A 20,936-nucleotide genomic window follows, 5' to 3' on the forward strand; every position below is an offset into this window, starting at 1 on the left:
GCGATAATAATATTTTTTTATAAAAAACTGTTAAAAATATTTTTATTGTAAGATATATTTTGCGTGAAATTCAAAGTATATTTTTAAAACACTAAAATTGTTATAAAAGTAATAATAATTTGAAAAAATTAAAAAATAGATGTTGTTTTAATAGAAATATTTTCGAAGCAAGACCCAAACAATTCTAGTTTCATAAAAATTAGAAAAAGGAGAATATATATTTTTTTTAATTTGAAATAAACTTTTTGGGTCACAAAATCTTGTGAAATTTTTTTTATTATAATTTTTTTGTACTGTCAATTAATGCAAAACTTAAATAATTAAAATACGTTTTTTTTAATTTTTACAAAACCATATATAAAATAGTTTAAGAAATATTGCAAAAAAATATTTTTTTTCAATTTAAAAATAAATGTTTAAATATTTCTAAACAAATTGTTATCGACTACAAAATATTTATTCTTGTTATTACTTGTCCCATTACTTTAAATGTATTTTAATGAAATTCGTTTAGTATTTAAAAGAAATTGTTTTTGCATAGCGATAAAAAACGTAAAATAACAAGAACAACAACAACAAAAACTTCAAATACATCAATATAATAATAACAATTTATATTTCGTTGTAATTTTGTGAGATTTGAAAATTATATTATGATCACTTGGATTTTGTCTTGTCAACACTGGGTCGGGCAAGACCAATTGTTTAACGAAATCCTCAACTTCCCCAGCTTCGTAGGGGGAAAGCCGAAATTTTCAAAAGTGTTCACCAATCACAATAAAAATGTGAAACCACCTGAACTAAATGAAGACTGTTTTTATAAATAACTGATGACGAGAAATCAGTACAAAACGAACGAACTTTACAAATGAACTTAACGAACAGTACATTTTATTAAACGAACACTCAACGATTACAACGACTTTTTTTTGAACGAAACGATAAATAATATTTTGAAAGTTATAACAACTTTCTGGTTTTCTTTGCTCACAATTGTGCCATACAAATTACCTTGGGTACTTCAATTGTTCTAAAAAAAACCAAATCTTTTCTAAGAAAAGCTTTTTATTGTAAATATATAAAATTAATTATTTTTTAAAGCAACAAAAAACCAAACAAAAAACTTAAGACATATTTAATTTATTTAATAAAAACAAAAGACGCTCAATTTACTCATTTTCGCTTTAATTTAAAATCCTATAACTAGTCAAGCCTATTGATATTATCCGCCCCATATTTATTTATTTTGTTTGTTTTTATATTATAATAACTTAATTTAGTTTTTAGGTAATATTATATAAGCAAAAACAATTATATATTTATTTTCCTTAAAAACTTGTTATTTATTAATTAAGCTATATGAAAAACTTAAATGTAAAACCGTACCAAGCGTACCATCCCTACAATAGGCCCAACAATAACAATCAACAGCAGCCGCAGCATCAGCATCAGCAACAACAACAAACACATCATAATCAATACCCACAACAACATCAACATCTCCAACAAATACCCAACTATCATTCATATAACAGTAATCAGTCTGCCAGATACTCTTTTCATTCTCCATCCACAACTCCTACATCTCTAACAGCAGCATCGTCGGCAGCAGCAACAACATCACCAGTTTCAGTTTCAAATCACAGCTTAGAACCACCTACGCTTGGCGGTTATTTAGCTAATCAACATCATTTGCAACAACAACAACTGCAACAAGAACAGCAGCAACATTTGTTAAGGCTACAACAAAGCTATACTCAACACCAACAACAGGCGGCAGCACAGCAACCCTCAAGCATGTTGAGTCTAAATCACAATAACAACAATGCCTACGGCTATAATTTCCCTTTCAATACACTGGGCGGTGGTAGCAACAACAACAACAACAATAATCCACTAAATTTTAATGCTCAACCAACAGCAGCTAAGACGCAACAAAACAACAATAACCATGCTCTCTCTCGTCCCCAACGACCGAACTCTCTTAACCTCAACAGCAGCCTGACTTCTTTGGCCACACCAATTTCCGGTTCCGCCTACACAAAATCGGCAGCAGCAGCAGCAACAGCCAATGCCATAATCCCCGGCCCCTTGTCTGCCCCACCATCGGCATCAGCAGCCTCTACAGCAACAAGTGCTACTGGCCATGGAATTGGATTTCCATTTCCCTCTCAAACATTTTACAATCAAAGAGAGCATTTCTTCAATGCAAATGCTCAAAATTATTACAATAACATCCAACAGCAGCAGCAACAACAACACCACCACCAGCAGCAGCAACAACAATCACAGCATCCTTATAACCATCATCAGCAACAACAATTGCAACAATTTCAGTTATTGCAACAACAATTGAAACACCAACAACAGTTGCAACTAAACAATCAAATGGCCGCAATTTCGAAATCTTCATCAGCCAATAATGTTGCAACTACTGCTGCTGCAACTTCATCAGCCGGTGGTGGCAACAAAAATTTGGCAAATACGTCTGCTGCTACCACAATTAGTGATGGTGCTCCTCCAACTCCTGCTACAAATCAATCGAATAACAATCTAATAAATCAAACGAATAATAATTCCAATACCGTTAATAACAATAGCAGTAATAATGATAATAATAATAACAACAACAATAATAATAACAATTGTGATCGTCTTGCCATGGACGCCTGTGAAATTGCCAATTTCCTCGCTAATGAGCTATTTATGCAACAGGTATTGATTAGTTTTATTTTTTTATTTCGAACAGTTCATTTGACAGTTATTGTGTTATACAAACTTTGTGCATGCACGAAAGTGTAATACAACACGTTTTAAATGGAGAAAGCAAATATATATATATCGCTTTTCACTTGGGGGAAAACGGTTATACCAATAATTGTTTGAATAGAAAAGTGTTATAAATTGCATATTTTAAAATTTATAAAGTACTATAAAAGATTTTTTCTTTGGAGAAGTCTTATTTGACAAGTTTTTCTTATAAAAATTGCAAAATATATCTTAATATAAATCTTTCAATGAAAATATTTTGTATAACAGTTTTTTTATATGAGCGAAATGGGATAAAATACATTTTCTACATAGAAATATATTGCATAACAATGCTCCTGCACAGAAAAGAGTAACAAAAATATATTTAATTTAATTGCAATTAACGAAAATATTTAATATAACATTTTTTATGAGCAAAAGTGTCATATAAAATATTTTCCGTAAGGATACATCAGCTAAAATATACTGTATAACAGTATTTTTTTTATTTGGGCGAAAGTGTATTTTAAAATACAGTGTGAGAAACTGCTGTCATTTCTAAGCCACTCGTCCGACAACTGTTAAAATTATTCCAGTGACCGCTCATTATATTGTCTAGAAACGTACAAAAGCATTTTGGTGACATTTTTCCAGAAAAAAATTTATTCGTGATGGAATTGAAGCGTAATAGTGTAATTTCCTTATATTTGGCTGGAAAACCACAAGTGGTTATCGTTAGAGCACTCCAGCATTTAAATGTGAATAAATCTTTGAAGACAGCAACATCAGCAGAAATGTTTCGAAAAGTAAAGAAGCGACTTGATCGAAACCCGCGATGCAGTGACCGAAAAATGGCTCGTGAGCTGAACATAACGCAATATTCCATTCGGCAAATATTGAAAAATGAGCTCGGGCTAAAGCCATTAAAATTCCAAAAAGTGTAAGAACTTACACCGCAACAGAAAGAAAATAGACTCAAAAGATCTAAAGAGTTGCTTCGCTCGGCCGAAAGTGGTAAACTGCCGAATTTGGTTTTCTTCGATGAGAAAACATTCGTTGTCCAGCAGTTTGTAAACAAACAAAATGATCGTGTTTACTTGCCAAAGAGGTGAGCTGAAAATGTGCACCTTCGGTTGGCCATCAGAATTCAAGCGCAGGCCATGCTGATGGTGTGGGCCGCCATAACAGCCGATGGTCGTTCTCCGCTCGAATATTATCGCGAAAATATTCTCGAGGGTGTATTTAAGCCTTGGGCACGCAAACATTTTGGCCGCAGACCTTGGACATTCCAACAGGACTCAGCACCATCGCACTAAGAACGCGCTACTCAATAATGGTTACAAAATGAGGTTCCTCGCTTCATTTCCAGCGCACAATGGCCAACAAAATCTCCGGAGACCAATCCGTTGGACTATTGTTTCTGGAGTATTTTGGAAAAAAAGATTGGCTCTAAAAAATACCAAAGTGTCGATCACCTCAAGCAAGCGCTACGCCGGGAAAGGCCAAAATACCGCAGAGCAACATTCGGGCAGCGTGTGACGGTTTCATTGGCCGTTTGTAGGCCATAATTCGTACCAAAGGTGATCAATTCGAACAAATCTAAACTTATTCTAAAATTTGATGCCATTTCCGACATTTTTTGTTTTTATTCAATTATGGCGTTTGACTTTGTTGTAGTTTTTTTTTTATCTCATTCTGTATGGGGTATTCATTTCCCAGCACATTTATATGACACGTTCTTTCTATAGATGTATTCTACAAAAACGAAAGTGTTATACAAGACATTTAATGCATATGAATGTATTATAATTTATAGAAAGTGATGTATTCTACAAAAAAAAAACTGTTATACAAAATATTTAATGTATATAAATGTATTATCATTTATAGAATGCATATTTTTTCCGACGAATGTGTTATATGATAGATTTACCTAGAAAAATATGTCATAAATTCAACAGTATAGGCTGATGTAAAATCTTCGTTAGCATCATACAGCACTTCGTCTATATGGAAAAATATTAAGGATTTTCCACAATATAATGTAATAAAAGTAATTTGTTTGCAGACATATGTCATACATTTGTGAATGAAACTGTTATACACTAAATTTTGCTTGTTGAATATGTAGTCAATGAATATTATTATTTATTTTATTATTATTGAATTTTTATTATTATTGAAACGAATTATAATTAGAAAATCTGTTATATCCAACATTCCATAAAATATTGAAATAGAACTCTTTATGAAATTTCGGTTTTGAAAAGGAAGTAGGAGCGTAAATTGCTTTAGAATCGAAATGTATTATTCTAGAAATCCTAAATTCGAATGTTATATTTTTAGGTCTCCTTAAGAATTTTCGAAAACCTCTTTTCTCTATTCAATTCTGTGGAGTTTCAAACTTAAAAACTTCACTTCTCCCTTTCACGTTTTCTAACAAAAATTTCCAATGTGAATTCCAATCACTTGAAAAATGCATCAAATACCTAACTTTTAAGAGAAATTGTTAATTAAAATCAACACTCTTCTTCTCTCATGTACAAGAAAATCGAAAAGAAACAAACAATGCCAGCATTACCAATTAAGACGCGGCAACAACAAAAATATCAATCGAATAAAATGTTGTGAATTTTTCCCATGAAGAAAAGTCAAAACAAAATTTTCACTACGAGTTCATCTTTAAAAATAAAACCTTTTTTGCTTTCGTTCTTTCTTCGACAACGTGTGTGAACTTATTTTTTTTTTTGCTTTTGTATTTTGTTTTGTTTTTTTGCTTTGTTGTTATTTTAATGTTTGTTTTATTTTCATCAATATTGCGCTTTTGTTGTGCCCGTTGATGATTTTCGCGGAATAAAAGAATTGAATTGAGATGGGAAATGAAATGGGGGGTGGGGGGAATTACCATTGGAAATTATAGCATAAATAAGAGCAGTTCAATAAACAATTTAATTTTTATTTATTTATTTTTATTTTTTTTAGCAAATTAAAAAAAAACAGTATAAAATGTATCATTATATATAGCCAATGTTCGTTTTTGTTTAAATATATTTTGACTTGTGTTATGATTATTCAATTTGTTGACCCGAAGTAGGTTTCGAAGAAATGGCCAAATATTTTCCATTTCATATCGGACCTATATACATATGATATAAATATTGCGACGTGCCGTTTTGGTTATTCTAAACTTTGACCCTTTGTAGAGGAGGTACCAAAAGGAATGGTCCAATCTCTACCATCTTTATAACAGATCTTTTGTTGATAGAAATATTGAGATTTACCAAGTCACATCCAATTCCATGCATGTTAATTTAGCGTTTTATGATCTTCAGGGATATTCCAAAATTTGATCCTTTATGGGGGGAGGTACGAGAAGGAGTGGGCCGATATATCCCAATTTCCCACCAGACATTGGGTTAATTAAAATATTGTGTGCAATTTGAAGAGAACTGAATGCTTATTTCGGATTTTATGATCGTTTTGGTTATTTAAAACTTTGACTCTTGGTGGAGTAGGAACCAGAAGGAATGGTCCGATCCCTACCATCTTTATAACAGATCTTATGTTAATAGAAATATTGAGGTGTACCAAGTCTGAATGGGATCGAATGTTAATTTCGCGTTTTATGAGCTTCATGGATATGCAAACTTTTAACCCTTTGTGGGATATGGTACCTCCGAAATGGATGGAGTGGACTCCAATATATTCCATCAGATGTTGTGTTAGTAGAAATAATGTCATGTGTGTAATTTTAAAACAATCGGACTCTTAAATCACATTTTATAAGAGTTATAATAATTTAAAATATTGACCCTTTGTGGGGGAGGTACACGATGTAGTTGACCGATATTGTCCATTTTCGCACCTGAGCTAGCCCTGATGCAAATATTACGATTTGCAAAGAGCAAAATCCCCTCGAGAGTTATCGTGCGCACCAGCCAGCAGACAGAGGGACGGACATCGCTAAATCGACTGGAAACTCCAAACTCAACACCTGAAACGGATTTGGTCCAAAGAGACCTAGGGCCTAAAACCGTTATTTCGATGAGGCACGTTTTGGCCGTATCAAATAATATATACCCTCTGTAGCCATATGGCTTAGGGTATACAAATTTAAGCTTTTTCCAAATGTAATTGAAAACATTTAAGTAGTAATTAAAATAATTTCAATTATGATTCGAGAATTTCATTTTAATTCGAAACTTTTTTGTTTAAATTCGAGAAATCCATTTTCATTTCGAAAGGTAGAATTTTAAACATAAATGATTTCGTTGTGAACTTATAGCCAAGTTTTAAAGAATATCACAAATTAATTTCAAAAATTGTCATATTTCTTTAATTAAATTCATTCAAAATTAAAAATAAAAATATATATTTTTATTTTTAAGTTATTAATGTAAATTAAAGAATTATTATAGTATTTTCCCACGAAAATCCAAACCTATGTATGTTGATATTTGAAATTTATTTAATTTTTTTCTTCAGTATCGCATATCCATAATGACGGCTCCCAAACACCTGTCAGCTGTCAGCTTTTGCTTTGATTTAAGACAATTTAAGTAGCTTGTCTAGGAAAAAAACATTTGAAACACTTTTTCCTCTATTGCTAATCATTCTGAACTGCAATAATAAAAATAAACTATGATTTATTAGTTTATGTTCTTAGTTTTTGTTTTGTTTTTTTTTTTTTTTTTTTTTTTTTTGTATTTACATTTTGTCTCCTCCATTTGTTGTGTGGCATTGTTTGCTAAACGTGAGAACAAATATTTCATTTCTGGGAGCTTTAAAGATAATTATTGGTTTTGTTTTATTTCGCTGTATTATTATTAATACAATAATTACGAGAAAGGTGTGGTTAGTTATGCGTGTGTGTGGCTGCATACTATTATGATTGTTATTAACCAAACGCGACTAATAATTAATATATAATTTGCTGATGTTTATTGCAATATGTATAGCAAATAAATAAAATTGCAAAAAGAGTTTATTTCAGAAGAAAAAGATCGAATTATTTTGCTGTATATATGTCAAATTTGTTGCTTCATCTAAATCTTATTATGCATCTCCCCTGTCTGTCTTGTTTTCCTTCATTATCATAAAATATAATGTTATTTTTCTCTCACACATTAAACAAATCAAAAAAAAAATTGTTTTAATTATTATAATAATTTTCACCAAATCCACACCTGATTATAAAAATATGTATATTATGTGTTTTCTCATTATAAAATGTATGTATGTATCATACATGTATGTATGTCTACATCATTCACACGTTATGGCAGATGGTATGGCAGATATACCAACCAGACCATTTGGTGGCTTTTCATGTGGCAAGCATTTTTTTTCTCCCAACAATCTGACATACATATAAAATGTTATAAAATTATTTATATATATTTTTTTAAATATAAAAAAATATATTTTAATGTGTAACTACACACATATATATACAGATAAATGTATGCATATACGGAATTTTAGTGATGCTATTGATTGCGTTTGTAGTGACTTTTAAAATAGGACACACCTACACGTGATAGATATGCACATATATAAATATTTCGGTCATGCATTTACTGATGTCTTGGTTTTTTGATTTTGAATTATTTTTTTTTCTTGTTTTAATAAAATTACCATGAACAACATCTGTGCCATGGTGATATGTAAATGTTGGGAAAATATTGTAATAAATTGAAATTGTATTCGATTTTCCCTCATTCTGTTACCAATTGGTGACAAAGAGTCTAATTTTCTTCAAAGTACACACATCGCAATATTTTTATTAAACCAAAGACTGGTGTGAAGATTTAATAGATCGGTCTATTCTTGTACCTCCCCCACAAAGGGTCAAATTTTTGAATATCCATGAAGCTCATAAAACGCGAAATTAACATCCGATTCCATTCAGAATTAACACATCTCTATATCTCTATTAACACAATACCCACCAAGGGGTCAAAGTTTTGAATAACCAAAAATATTGGGATATATTGGTGAAAATGGGATATATTGGTCCACTCCTTCTGGTACATCCCCTACAAAGTGTCAAATTTTTGAAAAACCATGAAGCTAATAAAAAAATAAAAATTAACATCCGATTTCATTCAGGCTCGGCACATTTCGATTTTTCCATTAACACAATATCTGTTATAAAGATGGTAGAGATCGAACCACTCCTTCTGGTACATCCCCCACAAAGGTATCGGCGCACTTCTTCTGTACATCCCCCACAAATATATCTGTCATAACTGGCGAAACAAGTTGGCGATTCTATATCTAAATATTTCTCTTAACCAGAAATCTGATATAAATATGGAATTTATCGGAATTTATGATTTCGTATAAAATTGGATATATTTGTTTAATTTGTTTTCAACATCAGACACATATATTCGAGTCCTAAAATTGAAAAGTAATTGATTTAACTTACTTTATTTTAATACAAAATAAAAACACCTCAAATTTGGTACCAATTTAGGCAAAATAGGTTACACAAGGTACGAAAAAGACCCATTAGCTAATTATTTTCCCCAAATTATTTACGATTGGAGGATGCATTTGTCTCTCGAGGAAAATGATTTTCGCGGGAATAGAATTTTGGCCGGAAGGAATAATAGTTTATAATAATTCCTAAAGTTTGTTTGTTTATTTTAAAAATTTCCAAAAAAAATTCCACGAATACTTTCTTTTAATTTGTTGTCTGTTTATTTTGATTTTGTTTTGAGAAAAGTTTATTGTTTACACTTAAGAATTGTAAGTGGAACACTCCGACATTTCTATCTAAATTAAATTAAAAAAAACATTAAAAGTGTTTATACGACTTTGAACTCAAAACCCGAAAACATGAAATATAAACACACACGCTTTCCCAGAAATATGAAAAATAAAAATCATTATTATTTTTTTTAATTTTGTTTATGAATCTCATTTTATTGATTCCTATTTTTTTTTTTTCGTAAATTGCAGCTCGTCTCTATGGAATGCATGCAAACAGGTGTACCCACATTGACCACACCCACCCTGACGCCAACGACACTGCGTAGCATAGAGGAGACCTTTACACAATTGACAAGTGAGCCAATGAATGCACCATATCAGGCTGGATTTATACCACCACCATTGGGTTCATATAATCCAACAACGAATAGCAATAACAACACTAATAATACAACTAATTCCACAACGATAACATCCGTCACAGCGCCGTGCAGTGGCCTAACAACGGCCGCCCTCAACAACATCTATTTGGGTGATATCAGCGGCGGAGCCAGTGTAAACGATTATGGAAATACAAACGATTCGGGTACCGAAGAAAATTCTCAGGAATCATGGAACAATTTACATGAAGACAATTCGATGGCCACAACCGATAATTGTAAGTGGAAAAAAACGCTAAACAAAATTGAAGTGTCAAATGGCATTTTACATTCACGTATCAAGTACGAAAACAGAAAATTCAAATTTTAGTCAAACTACCTTTTTTGTAAACAATTTCTGTAACTTCCTTAAGATCTTCAAAAAAAAAAAAAAATCATTCATCCAAAGCAACCTTAAAAGTTTTAATAAACACAGGGCGAACCCAGCAGATTATTAAAGTAGAATAAAGAATAGAAGACACCTGCATACCAGTTTACAATGCAAAGTAGCCTTAAAAGAGGAACCAAGTTCCCCCTCTACAACATTTTTTGAAAATTTTAGATTAAAATTCCTTAGAATCCGTAGATTTTAGGTTGATCTTCGGAATATTTCAGAAAACAATACGAGAAGTTTATATATATTAAAAAGCACATTTTATGGTTAAAGCCTTACTATGTGTGAGTTTGTGCAAAAATCTGCAAAAAAAACATTATTTTAAAAGGATGACGTCAAATACAAAAAATACAGGGTGAAATAAAAAAAAACTGCAACAAAGTCAAACGCCATAATTTTTACATTTTTTTTAATTCTATTGAATGAAAGCAAAAAATATCGGAAATAGCATTACAATTTAGAATAAGTTTGGATTTGGTCGAATTGATCACCTTTGGTACGAATTATGGCCTTCAAACGGCCCAAGGCTTTAATACACCCTCCATAATATTTTCGCGATAATATTCGACATTTATTCTGATGCCACAGTCGATTAATACGAGCAGAGAGCGACCATCGACTGTTAAGGCGGCAATTTATGCTGGCAGACTCGTATTATTGAAAACTTTTAAATGTATTACAAAAGTTCCCCCATCCTCATGTCCTCATGCCAACAACACCGACTGATACTGCAATTTTCATTTATTTTCCCTATTTTGTTTTTTTTATTTTAGCTTTATTCTAATCTCATTTCTCTTTCTTCCCTCTTTTTACAGCAAGTGCCGCCACCGATACAATTTCATTTCAAAATGGTTTGGGCATGTCACATCTCAACAATTCCAATTCCTCAACAACCAATGACTTTACCAATTCAATCAATTTGGCTGCATTGGCGGTGGCCAGTGCAGTGGCCAAAATGCCGAATTCAGCTAATCTTAACTCAAATACCTCATCAACAAGTGCCACAACAACAACAACAAAAAACACTACCACCACAACGACTCGTCGTGGTGGTGGCCGTCGTCCTACCACAAATGCCAGCCTAACGCCCGAAGAAGAGGAGAAACGTCGTGTACGCCGTGAACGCAACAAATTGGCCGCGGCACGTTGCCGCAAACGCCGTGTCGATCAGACCAATGAACTGACCGAAGAGGTGGCCGTGCTGGAGAAAAAACGCGAAGAATTGCAGAAACAAATTGAATCGTTGAATAACACGAAACAAGAATTGGAGTACATACTTGAAGCCCATCGTACATCATGCCAAATAAATCCCGATGTATTATCGGTAAATAGCCTGAGTGGTTTGATACCCGCCACGGATAATAGCAATATCACTGGCCTTGACACCACATTGTCGTCGACAGCCCGAAGTAATTCACCATTGGACTTGAAACCAGTATTGAATGATCAACTATTAGCTCAAATCAAACCTGAACCATTAGATTCTACATTGGATTCCAATTCATCACTAGATGGCCCTCCCTCGCCCAAGAAAATGTTGCTGTCCAACAATAATCCCATGATACCACCGCCCCTACCCAATGTAGCCACGCTATCGGCCTCCTTAGCCGCAGCCTCGTCTTCTTTGAACACACCCATTGTAACAACGCCACCCATTAGCTTTGGCTCAGTATTGTCCAGCAATTCCAATATGATAAAGCCCAATTCCAAACAACGTCCCAATTCCTTGCCCACAGTGCCCAGGAACATGGCCCAGACTTTGGCATTGAACATGGCCGATAATAAACCTCCTACAGACATTAATGGTGTAGCCATACAGACTCCATCAACGGGTATGTTCAATTTTGATTCTCTAATGGATGGTGGAACTGGTCTAACGCCCGTTTCCGGTCCCTTGGTGCCCACATGTTCTTCACAAAACAAACATCCTTTGGAATTGGTAACGCCCACTAGTGAACCCTCCAAGTTGGTGAGCTTATAACATGAACTGGAACTGGAGGAGTAGAGAAAAATGATAACAACAAAAAAAGAAACCTGTGACATCAGAGGAGAGAGAGTGCAAACGAAGCTGGTCTTAAAACAAATGAAAAATAAAAAAGCAAAAACAAAAACAAAAAAACTTTTTAAAAGCAAAGCCCCCCCCTTATATACTTTAAGCAAACAAAACTTTAAATTTCTTACAACAATTATTGATTGAAGAAGCAAAACCCAATTACTTTTTAAAAGTATATATAATTATTAATTTAAAAAAATGAAAAACAAAAATAATTTTTTATATGTTTAAACTAAAACAATTTATTGTTAAGTCTAAGAAATTTAAACTAAACCCCACAAGAAATGTGAACTACTAGAGAACCTAAGTTATTTCCAAATTGTTGTCCTTGTATTTGTTTAAAGAAAACCTCCCAAAACAACACAAAATGAGGACAGATTATAAAAAGAAAAGAAAAATAAATTATTTTCTAAATGATTGCAATCGAAACTATCCATTATTTAGTGTTTTAACAATAACAAATAGAAGAAGACTATGAAGGAACACATCCATTAAACTGCTTTAAAAAGAACCAAAAACCCCTGAAAAAAAGAACACAAATTGCTCGTTTTTGTAATGTAAGCCTACAGTTGATGAACGTCCAAGAGATTTCCAAGAAATTAAAATAATGCATGTTGAAATTGGCTGATGGATACTGTTATATGTTCTCTCTTTTTTTTGAATAATTTTATCTTTTTGCCACTTTTTCCTTTTTTAATTAATTCAATTTCAAAATAATGTATTATTATTTTTAATTATTTTATACATATACGACAAAAAGTTAATAATAAAACAAAACTACAATTATATTTTTTATGATATAAAAAACGATTTTTTATTACACCTTCTACATCTACATCGATCCAAGAAAAACAACACACTCCCATATACACACATACTACAGTACGACATAAAATATCAACCAAACTATTTTTTGTATGAATTAAAACGAAACGATTTACATTTGGCTTTATATTTTTTTTATAAAAAATATTTTTTATTATTATTGTATTTGCTGTTATAATTATTGTTTCTTTATTGATTGATTTTGTATTTGAATTCTCCTTATTTTTTATTTCTATGTGCAATTATTTAAAAAAATAAAACTAAAAAAACTATATTATATTTATTATTTTTGCAAACATTGAAAAAGAAACAATATTAAAAACAAAACAAAAAAAAAACGAAACAAAACTAAAAATAAAAAAATAATAATAAAAATCTAAATCAATACTTTGAATTTGGAGAATGAGAAGATTTTGAGGGAGTCTTTGGAGAGTTTAAATGACAGAGATTATAGGGAAATTTCTCAAGTGCTTTCTAAATAAAAATAAAAAAACAGAATTCAAAATATAAAATATTTTTATAGTCCCTTGAAGCTGATTTTCTGATTTAAGCGGCGTATTTGGCGCCCATGTCTTTCAACGGTCATACACTTATAATAAAGCCTCACTAAAGTATTTGCAGAATCTGTACATAAAGAAATGGACTTGATTTGCTTCCAGAAATGCATAATTTTTGGTCAGTTGTAGGAAGTGGTAAAACAAATAAAATATAATTATTGCAGAATGATGTTAACATCATGATGTCTTTGAAACAAGAAGACTTTGTTCCAAATCACACTCATGACTGAGCTACTACATGGTGAGATAAAAAACTGCAACAAAGTCAAACGCCATAATTTTTACATTTTTTTAATTTTATTGAATGAAAGCAAAACATGTCGGAAATAGCATAGAGTGTTAAAATAAGTTTAGATTAGTTTGAATTGGTCACCTTTCTCGCTGCTCGAATGTTGCTATGCGGTATTCTCGCGCATTCCTGGCGAAACTCTTGCTTGAGGTGATCGACTCTTTGGTATTTTTTAGTGTTAACCTTGCTTTCGACAATACTTCAGACACAATAGTCCAACGGATTGGTATCCGGAAATTTTGGTGGCCATTGAGCGGTGGAAATGAAGCGAGGAACCTCATTTTGTAACCCTTCTTGGGTGGCGCGTGCTGAGTGCAATGATGCTGAGTCCTGTTGGAATGTCCAAGGTCTGCGGCCAAAAGTTTGCGTGCCCAATGCTTTAATACACCATCCAGAATATTTTTGCGATATTTATTCTGACGTCACGGTCGATTAATACGAGCGGAGAGCGACCATCGGCTGTTATGGCGGCACACACCATCACCATGGACGGCGCTTAAGTTCTGGTGCCCAACCGAAGGTGCACATTTTCAGCTGACCTCTTTTGCAAGTAAACACGATCATTTTGTTTGTTTACAAACTTCTGGACAACGAATGATTTCTCATCGGAGAAAACCAAATTCCGCAGTTCACCACTTTCGGCCAAACGAAGCAACTCTTTAGCTCTTTTGAGTCTGTTTTCTTTCTGTTGCGGTGTAAGTTCTTGCATTTTTTGGAATTTCAATGGCTTTACCCCGAGCTCATTTTTCAATATTTGCCGAATGCAAAATATTGCAATATGTTCAGCTCACGAGCCATTTTTCAGCCACTGCAACGCGGGTTTCAATCAAGTCGTTTCCTTACTTTTCGAACCATTTTTGCTGATGTTGCTTTTTTCTTTCGTCCACTTCCTTGACGTCGGGTTACGCCATCAGTATCACGGTATCGAGCGATGGTACGAGACACAAAAGATTTATTCACATTTAAATGTTGGAGTGCTCTAACGATAGTCAAATATAAAGAAATCACATTACCACGCTTAAATTCCATCACGAATAACTTTTTTTCTGGGAAATTCTCACCAAAATGCTTTTTTAGGCTTGTAAACAATATAATGAGCTGTCACTGGAATAACTTCAAATCGCCCATTCCATTTATGTTGCCTATGTGAACCCTCTCAATCAAAAAAAAAAAGAAAACTAAACAAGTAATCATGGTAGAAATATCAGGTAGCAACATAGGCGAAAATTACAACAAAGCAACTTTTTTGGAAACTTGATATGTCAAAATTGAAAGCAAAGCGAATTTACCTGACATATAAAATTTGAAGCAAATTGGTTTGCACCAATCAGAACAATTTTGAAATATTGAAAAATATTGTTTATTTTTAAATTTTTATTGAAATTTCAAGCAAGGAAATGTTGTGTTGTTGTGAATTGTACTGTTTTGTACGTTTCCCGGTTTAAGAGAACTCGATAAAAGCAAACAATACCATATAAAAATGCGTTAAATGCCGTGAAATGGAAATCTCAATGGAAACAAATTCAATAAGAATTCAGAGAACTCAATATATGAGGAAGGAACCATCAACAATATCAACATTAAACGGTGAATTTCCGATCTCTACCATCTTTATTACAGATCTTGTGTAGATGAAAATATTCAGATGTACCAAGTCTCAATAGAAACGGATGTTAATTTCTCGTTTTATGAGCTTCATGGATTTTCAAAATTTTGAGCCTTTGTGGGAGAGGCAAAAAAGCTTATCTTGAGTTAGTAGAAATAATCGGATGTGTAAAATATAAAAAGAATGTGATGCCTGTTTCGGATTCAATAAAGGTTTTGGTTATTCAAAAAAATATTGGTATATGTGAAATGTTGACCCTTTGTGGGGGAGGTACTTGATGTAGTGGAACGATGTTGCCTATTTCGCACCTAACCTAGCACTGATGGCGTTTTGTGAGGCAAGACCGATTCCCATCTTGATCTTATTTTGATAGATGAATTACGATGCGCCAAATTTGGACAAAATCGAATACTCCTTCCTTATCGTGCGTACAAACAGACTGTAAGGCGGACATCGCTAAACGGACTCCAAACGTCTGAAACGGATTACGTCCAAAGAGACCTAGGATTCAAAACCATTATTTCGATGCCATTTGGTTGAGTAGTATAAGGAATTCTAGGTTTATTTGTTGTTTCCGTTTGAAGTTTAAATTTATGTTATGTATCTGTAAGGCGAATTCAAATTACAACAATTTTTTTGACGTATCAAATTGATACCAGCTGGCGTGAAAGGGTTACCTTGTAATTCTACCATGCAAGTAATTGTTAAACTAGGACCAATATTTTGAAGTGTTACAAACTGTATGTTCCAATCAAACGTATAATACCCCCAACACATACGTTCTGTTCCAGCACCTACAAGACTAGTTTTGCCTTTTTTTTTATTTATTTATTTATTTTTTTTTTTTTTTGATATCATAAAGGCGAAACTGTTCATCGTATCGTAGTAAAAAGTTTTACATTACTATCAGCGCAATAGTCTTGTAGGGTATAAAAGGGATCCATAGTGACTTTTTTGAAACTCCTTCATTGACTAATCATGTGAGTACTATTCATCAATGAATTTAAACATTTCAAAGGGCCCCATAAAATACACTCATTTAAAGAAATTCATTGGTCCTTAACAACAAATGTTATATTAAAAAAACCCCAAGTCAGGCGTTGTGATATTTATAAATAATATAAGCAGATAACAATTATTAATAATAAAATATTTATAGATTTATAATAAAAACAAATATATTTTTTCGCTTTTTATAAAAAATGAAGTGTATTATAAGTTTTTTTCTGATGGACATGGCCTTCAAAAACTAAAGAATTTTTAATAGTAGGATGCTAATAAAGTAAAATTTTAATATTTTACACTGACACACAAATGATAAAAGCCTTACATAAATGTTATTATTTAGTTTTGTTTTTTTATTTATGGAATAAATTCAATGGACTTTTTTAAATATTTTGCTAAACCTATTGGTATTATATTGTATATCTTGATAAATTTACAACATACATTGTATTAGCTTTTTTAATTACAATGAAATGCTAAAAATTATATATATTTTTATAAAATGAATAGAAATAAGGGAAACAAGCAATTCTTTATTTTTTTGGCATAGAAATACAAAGACAAAGCAAACGACATGATGAAAAATAAAACAAGAACATGGAACATTTGTAGCTTTAATCGATCACTAAGTAAAAAAAAAACTAAATAAAAATTAAATTGATATGAACGAAATAGGGAGAAAAATAATACAAAAATTAATAATAAAAAATCGATTTTAATTGATTTTTGTCTGAGAAATGTATTTTAATGTCCAAAATTACTAAAGAAGAAATACATTTCTTTAAAAATAAATAATTTATAACTAATAATAACGGCAAATAAATGCATTAATAACAGAAAAACTAACTAACACCAAATGATTTAAACAATTATTATTTAAATATAAATAAAAATAAATCTAAATAAAAAATAATAAAATATGATTGACTTTTTATTATGTTTTTGGAAAGCAAAAATAGTAAGTATTGTCTGTATAACTAAACAACAGATCATCATTGCTTTGCTGGGTAAGAGGCATTTTGGGGGCATTTGTCCTAGAGCAGTCCTAATAAAAGCAACTTAAATTGAAAATGTTTTTTTAAATTTATTATTATTTTCTTTTATTAACTGAAGGCAATGCCTTGCCTTGATAAAACGGAAATTAAGGATAATCATCCTACAGGAGAATAACTAAGCAAATTAATACACAACGAAAACTTGGTTTGTTGGAGTACCAAACCTTGTGTTTATGTATTATTTGTAATTGAAATTTGAAGAACCTATATGTAATTGGAACATTAAGAACATTAATTTAGATTTTGAACTGAAATTGTTTTCAAAATCCAACAACGATACATTTTGTTCTACAAATTACTGAAGAAACCAATATCAATAACGTCTTTATTGGATGAGATATTATAAATTTATTAAAAATCCTTCAACCAATGAATTTTAACTTTTATAAATAAGAACTTTCCGTGATCCTGAAAGTATGCTTTGCATTTTGTGTCTAAAGAAAAAATATGAAAATAAAACTTGTAATGAAGGCAATCCCTATATGAGATGTCTACTATTTAGCAAATGCAGATTTCGTTGTTTTTCATTTTCATGCAACAGGCGATCAGAAGAGAACGGTAGGCAGATTTCAACACACGTTTGCATTCAAAAGCAAATATTTCAGTCAAATCTAAACCGATTTTAAAAAAAGTTGGATAGATTTAAAGAGAAAAGATCTCTCTCTATCCCTGCTTGGAAACATGTCGTAAAATTATTGTCAATTTATAGTAGAAAATCACAAAAATTTGGAAAATTGCAAGACATGTAGTATAGAAACGAAAAACGCGTCAATTATTAAATATAAAAATTTACTATAGACTACTAAACTGGAAATGTTTCAATACAGGCCAATAGTAAGCAGTTTAGAGCTAGTTAAAGCAAATGCCTACATTCACATGTAGTTTGAATATTTTAAAGAAAGCATAAAATATTAGAAAGTCATATGAAAAGAACAACCTTTACTTGATGTTAACTCAACCTTTAAGTATTTTAAAAGCCAATCGATTTCACAAAGTAGAGAATAACAAAGTTCAACATTTTAAAGGAATTTTTTAAAGACCAACAATATTACGTGGCTCTTTTTAAGAATTCCTAGAAAAGTAATAAACATCTACGAGATTTTTTTAACAAACGGACTAACAAAGCTAAATCATTATTTTTTGGAGAATTTTTATAACAATTTAAGCGTGATAGCGTGATATTTTTATATTTGGCTGGAAAACCACAAGTGGCTATCATTAGAGTACTCCAGCATTTAAATGTGAAAAAATAGTTTGTGTCTCGTACCATCGCTCGTTACCTTGATACTGGTAGCAGAAATGGTTCAAAAAGTAAAGAAGCGACTTGATCAAAGCCCGCGTCGAAGTGGCCGAAAAATGGCTCGTGAACTGAACATATCGCAACATTCCATTTGGCAAATATTGAAAATGGAGCTCGGAGTAAATCGATTTAAATTCCAAAAAGCTCGAGAACATACACCGCAACAGAAAGAAAATAGACTCAAAAGATCTAAAGAATTGCTTCGCTTGGCAGAAAGTGGTGAACTGCCGAATTTGGTTTTCTCCGATGAGAAAACATTCGTTGACCAGCTGTTTGTAAACAAGCAAAATGATCGTGTTTACTTGCCAAAGAGGTCAGCAGAAAATGTGCACCTTCGGTTGGTTGGATGGTGTGTGCCGCCATAACAGCCGATGGTCGCTTTCTGCTCGTATTAATCGACCGTGGCATCAGAATAAATGCCCAATATTATAGCGAAAATATTCTGGAGGGTGTATTAAAGCATTGGGCTCGCAAACATTTTGGCCGCAGACTTTGGTCATTCCAACAGGACTCAGCACCATCCCACTCAGCATGCACCACCCATGAATGGTCAAAAAATGTGGTTCCTCGCTTCATTTCCAGCACACAATGTCCACCAAAATCTCCGGATACCAATCCATTGGACTATTGTGTCTGGAGTATTTCGGAAAGCAAGGTAGGCTCTAAAAAATACCAAAGTGTCGATCACCTCAAGCAAGCGCTACGCCGGGAAAGGGCCAAAATACCGCTGAGCAACATTCGGGCAGCGTGTGACTGTTTCATTGGCCGTTTGTAGACCATAATTCGTACCAAAGGTGAACAATTCGAACAAATCTAAACTTATTCTAAAAACTGATGCTATTTCCGACATTTTTTGCTTTCATTCAATAAAATTTAAAAATTATGGTGTTTGACTTTGTTGCAGTTTTCTATCTCACCCATTATAACTTAAATTGTGATTTTTTAAAGAGTTTTAACAAAAGAAGTGACAGCTAAATCGTTTTTTAAGAATTTTTAAATTGCTTAGCTTAATAGCGATCTTTTTTCTTTAAAGATTCTCATAAAAGGATCATCGGAGCAAACAGTGCATTATTTTAAAAGTATTTCAAGCCAAAGAACCAGAGCAACTAAAACGTGGATTTTCTAAAATATTTTTTTAATAATTACCAGAGCTAAATCGATTTTTTTAAAGGAGAATTCAAAACGATTTTTTATTTGTAACGTTCCATATAAGTCAAATTCTATTTGGAAGATTTTTCAGAGATAAATTAAAAAACATTACTTTCGTATTTTCTGTGGTATTGTACGTTTATTTAAAATCCACTAAACAATGACGCATTTTAAAATAAGTATTTCTAAGCCCCTAAAAGTATGCTTTGTATTTTATGTAAAAAGCAAGGTTTATGAAAACACGTGTGGTGATGGCAATCTCTGTATGAAAGTTCTACTTTTTAGCAAGTGCAAAATGAGTTGTTTTTCATTTCCATGCAACAGGCGCCCAGAACAAAACTGTAGGCAAATTTCTGCACATTATTAATTTCAAATGCAAATATTTCCGTCAACCCTTGACCGATTTTTACAAAAGTTTCACAGCTGGAAAAAGAAAGCGTTTAAGTTTCTCTGCTAAGGAACATTTGGCAAAACTATTATCGATTTGTAGAAGAAAATCACAAACATTTGGAAAGTTGCAAGACATTTGAAATAACAACAAAATGTTTTTAACTTTTGAATTTGAGAACATACTAAAGACTACTGAACAGCATTTTTCTCAATTCAGGCCAATGATAAGCAGTTAAAGGCTGCTTAAAGAAAATACCGAGACGTGAATGTAGTTTTAAAAATGTCAACAAAAACATTAAATATTGGAAATCTTTATTAAAAAAAACGTTTCTCTGATGTAATAATTTTGACAATATTACAATATTATTAGCATTTCATCATAGTGAAAGATTTTAATAGAATTTTAGGAATTTTTGGTAAAAT

The 20,936-nt window shown here is 32.1% G+C and overlaps 1 protein-coding gene across 6 annotated transcripts in view; it reads left to right on the plus strand.

Moving 5' to 3' along the window:
• The window catches only part of LOC109611617 (transcription factor kayak), a 132,415-nt gene extending 119,649 nt beyond the window's left edge, over positions 1-12,766 (plus strand). For 5 of the 6 annotated variants that reach the window (XM_020035505.2, XM_059121790.1, XM_059121794.1 and 2 more), the window contains 2 exons: positions 9,721-10,129; positions 11,100-12,766. In XM_020035505.2, the coding sequence (XP_019891064.2) occupies positions 9,721-10,129; positions 11,100-12,265 (1,575 nt within the window). In that variant the 3' untranslated portion in view covers positions 12,266-12,766. Of the gene's footprint in view, positions 1-429; positions 2,716-9,720; positions 10,130-11,099 lie in introns of those variants that run through there. The other variant, XM_005179874.4, reaches the window with a different exon arrangement.
• The last annotated feature ends 8,170 nt before the right edge of the window (positions 12,767-20,936 follow it).

This window comes from Musca domestica, unplaced genomic scaffold (assembly GCF_030504385.1).
Source record: "Musca domestica strain aabys unplaced genomic scaffold, Musca_domestica.polishedcontigs.V.1.1 1, whole genome shotgun sequence".
Classification (NCBI taxonomy): Eukaryota; Metazoa; Arthropoda; class Insecta; order Diptera; family Muscidae; genus Musca; species Musca domestica.